Here is a 6,944-nt window from a genome sequence, read left to right as displayed (position 1 = left end):
ATTAACCTTTCAAAATATTAAAAGACTAATCGAACGCTATATTAAATTTGTGGTTTTTGTACTAATCAAGAGCGTTCCCTTTCTGATCGTTCTATCGCTGAAATGGCAGATGGCCACTGTTGTAAATCTATTAGCAGAGGTGTTCCACAGGGCTCAGTCCTACCACCTACTCTCTATTGTTCATAAATAATCTCAACTTAACTTATTGTCTTACACACTCTTAGGTCGATGATTCAACCCTGCATATTTCAGCGTCATTTGCCAGAAGTTCTGTTGAGTGCTAATTGAACAACTCGCGCAGAGAAACTATAGAGAACGCGTAACTTCAGATTTTGACATAATTTCAGAACTGGGCGCGGTAATCCTTGTTCTTATTATGTAGGTTATATTTATTTGTTTGTGTATTTCAAGGAGCAACAACTTAGGGGCCATTTTCTCCACCTTTCCTTGTGACTAGCCGGTCTCCTTCACGAAATGAGAACATTAGGTTAGGTTAGATCAGTTTAGGCTAAATATGTTGTCTTAGATTAGAAGAATTTAATCACAGGAGAATTATTTTGCTTTGAATTTTCATGGAGAACCTTAGTGGGAGGAATTTACCTGGAGACATGCTGGAAAAAGCGCTGCCTCTCCCGCCTAAAGAACCTAAGCTGTGGACCAGAGTATCACGCTTCATGGCTTACTGCAGTTTCTTAGTAGGAGAGGTAGCGCCTCCTCTTAACCTTAGCTGGTGCCACATGGTCTTGTTACAACCTTTGCAGCCTTATCGTTCCTCCTCATCTACTGGCATTTATGTTTTATTGATTTTTGATGGGATCATTCAATACGACAAACAAGTAGTATGTTTTCTCAGTTTGCTGTCTGTTGGTGTGTCCTCCTAGTTATGCTTTGCCTCCTGTTACGAATTTAGATCAGTAAGCTTTGTAGAGATACTGTCGTGTGTGTGTGTGTGTGTGTGTGTGTGTGTGTGTGTGTGTGTGTGTGTGTAGGTGCGTATTAGTTGTAGCATAGCTATACAAATAATATTCAAATCTGAACCAATCTTTTGTTGTTCTATCTACTCCATCTACTGTCGTTTATTTTAGTTACTTGTGTGTGTGTGTGTGTGTGTGTGTGTGTGTGTGTGTGTGTGTGTGCGTCCAACTAATTATAGCACATACTATATATGATCTGAACTAATTTTGTATTGTTTCATCTGCACTAGCTGCTGCTTATTTCTCTCCAGGGTGTCATGAACGTTCTCTGTTCTTGCCATCTCTGCCTGAAACATGCTCCATTATCACTTAATATTCATCTTCGTGGCATAAACTGAACATTTGGTACTTTTAGTAAAGCTGTCCCGAGCAGTGATCTCACGTCATGTCCTGCTGGATGTTTTCCTGCGTTTGCTGACATCATATCACTATCTGAAAAAGAAAAAAAAAAAAAAAGGAAAAAAGATTGGACGTACTGTACATTTACACCATTGGGTGGTGGTGGTAGTATGAATGATGTTTTGTTGGTGGTGATGGTGATGATAACAATATTGGTGATGTTGTTCGTACTGGTTGTTTTAATGTAGGCAATGATGATGCCAGTGTTGGTGATTACAGTTATATTAGTATGTGGTAGGTTACGGTGGCAGTAATGACGTCGGTGGTGGCGGTAGTTTTAATGGTGGCGGCAGTGCACGGTGTTGATGGTGGTGGTTAGGGTGGCAGGCAGTAGTAATGGTGGTGGTGGCAGCAATGGAAGCAATGGAAGAAGTGTCGGCTGGAAGGGTGGAGGTGTGTGCGGTGCGTCAGCGAGGCCCTGGCCGCCCATATCGTCCAAGTCCCGGTCTTCGCTAGATGGCCCTGCAGCCGAGCGGCTGGCGCGTGCGTGGCGGGGAGTGGCGGCTTGCATCAGTGTACCTGTGGCAGCCGTGAGGATGAGCGGTGTCTGGCTGAGGTCCCATTGCGCCGCAGTTGGGACGGGCGGCGCCCACACCCGCACTCCGGGCTGTTGAGCGCGGCGCAGCCACGCTGTCGGCAGGCCGCTCAGGCCCGCCCTGAGCACCGGCCGCAGCAGCAGCAACGCTCGCGACGCTGCTTCTGCTGCTGGTGGTTGAGGTGGTGGCGGTGGCTGTTCGTGGCCGCCCCCGCCCACCAGCACCAGCAGTGTCCCCCTCAGGAGGAGGAGGCGGACGGCGGGCACCAAGACGGGCTGCCGCGCCCGGAGGGAGACGCGCTGGGCCAGGCGCAGCACAAACCAGCGAAAAAGCGCCCCCAACAGGGCCAGGGGAGCCGGGCAGGCCCGCCCAACGGCGACGACAGCGGGAGCCCCAAGCAGGGCGGCGGCGGCGGCGGCAGCAGCAGCATGGCGCTGGCCAAGGCCGCGACAACCCCGCCTGGTCACTGCTTCGTCAAGCGCACCTTCCACAAGCCCGTCTACTGCCATCACTGCACCGACTTGCTCTGGGGCATCATCGGCCAAGGATACACTTGCGAGGGTACGTCTGCTGCTCCCCTCTACCCCATTATTATCCCAGGGACTCCGCCCCCCATTCCCGTCCCCATTCCTATCGTAGAACGCCGCCCGCACGGTGGCTCCTGGCGGGGAGGGCGGCCATGTTGGTGTTGTTGAGGGAGCTGCTGTGTAGCGGAGGAGGTCCAGCCGCGGGCCATTGCGCAGAGTGGCGGGCCGCCCACCACCACCACCACCACCTCCACCACCACCACCACCCAACCCTTCACCATCACCACCACCATCATCCCTTCAGAAACCATCACCGCCACCCATCACTTCACCACTTCCACCCAACGCCTCCTTCCCATTGGTGCCACCATACCTTCACCCAGTGCCTTCCCTTCACAATCACTCCCAACGCCCCGCCACCATTCATCCCCCCCACCACCACCATCACTACCAACACCATCCATATCTACATCACCAATATCCACCACACCACCACCGCCGCCACCACTACATAACCCTCCCACCTCCTCGACCAACCATCTTGTTCCTGTTTTCCGCATCACATCTTGAAACGGGACATCCCAAATATTTTATTGATGTCTAAGCGCGCGCGCACACACACTCACACACACACACACACACACACACACACACACACACACACACACACACACACACACACACACACACGACAGCATTGATATATTCAGACAGTAATCGATTGACACACACACACACACACACACACACACACACACACATTCATAAAGATGCGGTACTTAATATAACAGTAGGTTAACTCTATTGACCAAGCAGGACTAGTTACAGAACCACGGTGTTAATTGTGGTGCTGATAATTATGATGATGGTGACGATGGTGATGGTGGAGGTGGTTGATCCGATGGCCGTTCTGCGTCGTGGTGGTGGTGGTGGTCCTGGGTGTAACAATGGTAGCGGTGATGGTAATAGTTGTGGTAGTTTGACAGTTTTTTTTTGGTAGTTTAAATTTGTATTTTTTATTTATTTTTTTTCTGTTCTAAATTAACTCGCCTGTTGTTCCGTGGTAATTGACTTGTGTGTGTCTTGAATTTATTACGTCAACCACCCATCTCTCTCTCTCTCTCTCTCTCTCTCTCTCTCTCTCTCTCTCTCTCTCTTTCTCTCTGAGCTCATTCCTTATCGTTATCTTATTTTTTCCTGATTCTCTCTCACTTCTGTATTAATTCTTTCATTCTCTCATTCCAACTCCTTTTCTTACTAATTTCCCCATTCCTATTCTCTCTCTCTCTCTCTCTCTCTCTCTCTCTCTCTCTCTCTCTCTCTCTCTCTCTCTCTCTCTCTCTCTCTCTCTCTCTCTCTCTCTCTCTCTCCAGCTGGTGCTCAACCCGTATGATCGATCGGAGTATGATGCAGGAGGTACGAATGGAGCCTGCTGGAGGTGGAGGTGGTGGTGGTGGTGGTGGTGGTGGTGGTGGTGGTGGTGGTGTGGCAATACTTCAAGAACATAAACAGGAGAGAAATTACAGGGGATGTTGATGGTAATACTGACTGACTGACTGACTGTAAGAGAGAGAGAGAGAGAGAGAGAGAGAGAGAGAGAGAGAGAGAGAGAGAGAGAGAGAGAGAGAGAGAGAGAGAGAGAGAGAGAGAGAGACGGAAAGACATAATGTGGATGAAAAGACATAGTACCAACTGAGAGAGAGAGAGAGAGAGAGAGAGAGAGAGAGAGAGAGAGAGAGAGAGAGAGAGAGAGAGAGAGAGAGAGAGAGAGAGAGAGAGAGGCTGGTGACGTCACGGCTTGGCGTCCTGCCACGGCATGCCACCAAGAGGAACACATCCCCCCATCTCTTGCCTCCCCTCACTCAGACCCTCCCCTCGCCTCACGCTCCCCTCCCCTTGCTTCCCCTCACCTTCGCTTCCCCTCTCCTTACCTTTACCCTCCATCCCCCTTACCTCTCTCTCTCTCTCTCTCTCTCTCTCTCTCCTTCTCTCTCTCTCTCTCTCCTCTCCCTCTCTCTCTCTCTCTCTCTCTCTCTCTCTCTCTCTCTCATTTCCCCTCTTCACTTGCTCACTTTCCTCCTCACCTCCTCTCTCTCCCCTTACTCTTTCCTCTCTCGGACCTCCCTCCCTCCCTTCCCCGCTCCCACCCTCCCTCCCTCCCTCCCCCCTTCCTCTTTCCCTCTTCCTCCCTCCCCCCCTCCACACAGGTATATCCTAAGGTGTTCCTGTATATTTGTTTGTATACTTGCGGAGACGAAGGAGGAGGAGGTGGAGGAGGAGGAGGAGAAGGAGGAGGAGGAGGAGGAGGAGGAGGAGGAGGAGGAGGAGGAGGAGGAGGGAGGAGGCGGCGGCGGCTTCTTCCTTCGTGTGATGCCAAAACGGAGGGTGGTAAAGGTGGAGGGTGTGGCAGGAGGAGGAGGTGGAGAAGGAGGAGGAGGAGGAGGAGGAGGAGGAGGAGGAGGAGGAGGAGGAGGAGGAGGAGGAGGAGGAGAAGCATGCGGTAAGGTGAGGCGGAGGTGTCCACTTGGCAGGGTGTGCAAAGGTGTGTGTGTGTGTGTGTGTGTGTGTGTGTGTGTGTGTGTGTGTGTGCTTGGTTGTGTGGTGGTGGTGGTGGTGGTGGTGGTACTAGCGGTGATGGAGATGAGATAGAGGAGATAGTGGAGATGATGATGATGATGATGATGATGGTGGTGGTGGTGGTGGTGGTGGTGGTATGGTCTCCTCTATATAACCTTAGATCGATACCACGTCTAAGATCAGCTGAGCAACCTCCTCCTCCTCCTCCTCCTCCTCCTCCTCCTCCTCCTCCTCCTCCTCCTCCTCCTCCTCCTCCTTTTCTTTTTCAACATCATCTTCTATTCTTAATTTCGTCTTTTTTTCCCTCCTCCTCCTCCTCCTCCTCCTCCTCCTCCTCCTCCTCCTCCTCCTCCTCCTCCTCCTCCTCCTCCTCCTCCTGCTCCTCTTGTTCTTTGTATTCTTTGTAGTCTTAGCATTTTTCGTATTCTTTCCTCCTCCTCCTCCTCTTCCTCCTCCTCCTCCTCCTCCTCCTCCTCCTCCTCCTCCTCACTGAACAATAATACACAGACAGACACAGACAAAATTTATTTCATCCATTAATACCTCACACACACACACACACACACACACACAAACACACACACACACACACACACACACACACACACACAACACACACACACACACACACACACAACACACACACACACACACACACACACACACAACACACACACACACACACACACACACACACACACACGTAATGGTAATATTGATAATGGTGGTGTGATGTTCTTAAAGAGGGTGTGTGTGTGTGTGTGTGTGTGTGTGTGTGTGTGTGTGTGTGTGTGGTGTGTGTGTGTGTGTGTGTGTGTTGTGTGTGAACATAAGAACATAAGAAATAAGGGAAGCTGCAAGAAGCGACCAGGGCTTACACGTGGCAGTCCCTGTATGAAACACTCCTACCTATTTCCATCTGTTATCCCTATCCATAAACTTGTCTAATCTTCTCTTAAAGCTCTCTAGTGTCCTGGCACTAACTACATGATTACTGAGTCCGTTCCACTCATCTACCACTCTATTTGAGAAACCAATTTTTTCCTATCTCCTTCCTAAACCTAAATTTTTCAAGCTTGAACCCGTTATTTCTTGTTCTACCTTGGTTGCTGATCCTAAGAATTTTGCTTACATCTCCCTTGTTATAACCCCTATACCACTTAAAGACTTCTATCAGGTCCCCTCTTAACCTACGTCTCTCTAGAGAATGTAAATGTAAATTTGTGATGGTGACGGTAGTGGTAGTGGTGACGGTGATGGTAGTAGTGGTGGTGCTGCACGGCATGGTGGTGATGTGGCAGATTAATGGTGATGATGATGGTGATGATAGAGGCATTGGTGGTAGACAACTGAACTACGTTGATGGTGACGAGTGGTGGTGATGGTGGTAGTGATGGTGAAGCAGATATATGATAGTGAAGAAATGGGCTGTCGTAGCAGGAAGAAGTACAGGAGGAGGAGGAGGAGGGGGAAGAGGAGGAGGAGGAGGAGGAGGAGGAGGAGGAGGAGGGAGAGGAGGAAACGTTGAAGAAGAGATAAGTGGAGAGAGAAGAGGTGGCAGATTTAGAGAAAAGAAGAAAGAGGAGAAAAGATTTGTGGAGGAGAAGTAGCAGGAGGAGGAGGAGGAGGAGGAGGAGGAGGAGGAGGAAAAGGAGGAGGAGGAAGAGGAGAATGTTTAGAAGATGCATGACAGACAGACAGACAGACAGACAAAACAGACAAACAGATTGAAATGGAAGAATTGAGAACACACACACATACACACACACACACACACACACACACACACACACACACACACACACACACACACACACACACACACACACTTAACCCTGACATGGAGAGACTTAATTTCTCTCTCTCTCTCTCTCTCTCTCTCTCTCTCTCTCTCTCTCTCTCTCTCTCTCTCTCTCTCTCTCTCGAAGTAC

The 6,944-nt window shown here is 49.9% G+C and overlaps 1 protein-coding gene across 1 annotated transcript in view; it reads left to right on the top strand.

Annotated features, from left to right (window-relative positions):
• The first annotated feature begins 1,715 nt into the window (after positions 1 to 1,715).
• Positions 1,716 to 6,944, top strand: part of LOC135110441 (diacylglycerol kinase theta-like) — a 59,721-nt gene continuing 54,492 nt past the window's right edge. Inside the window, 1 exon segment of the mRNA XM_064022790.1 lies at positions 1,716 to 2,470. Coding sequence (XP_063878860.1) covers positions 2,338 to 2,470 — 133 coding nt within the window. The 5' untranslated portion in view covers positions 1,716 to 2,337.

Source organism: Scylla paramamosain, chromosome 20, assembly GCF_035594125.1.
Source record: "Scylla paramamosain isolate STU-SP2022 chromosome 20, ASM3559412v1, whole genome shotgun sequence".
Classification (NCBI taxonomy): domain Eukaryota; kingdom Metazoa; phylum Arthropoda; class Malacostraca; order Decapoda; family Portunidae; genus Scylla; species Scylla paramamosain.
This window is presented reverse-complemented; position numbering and strand designations above follow the sequence as displayed.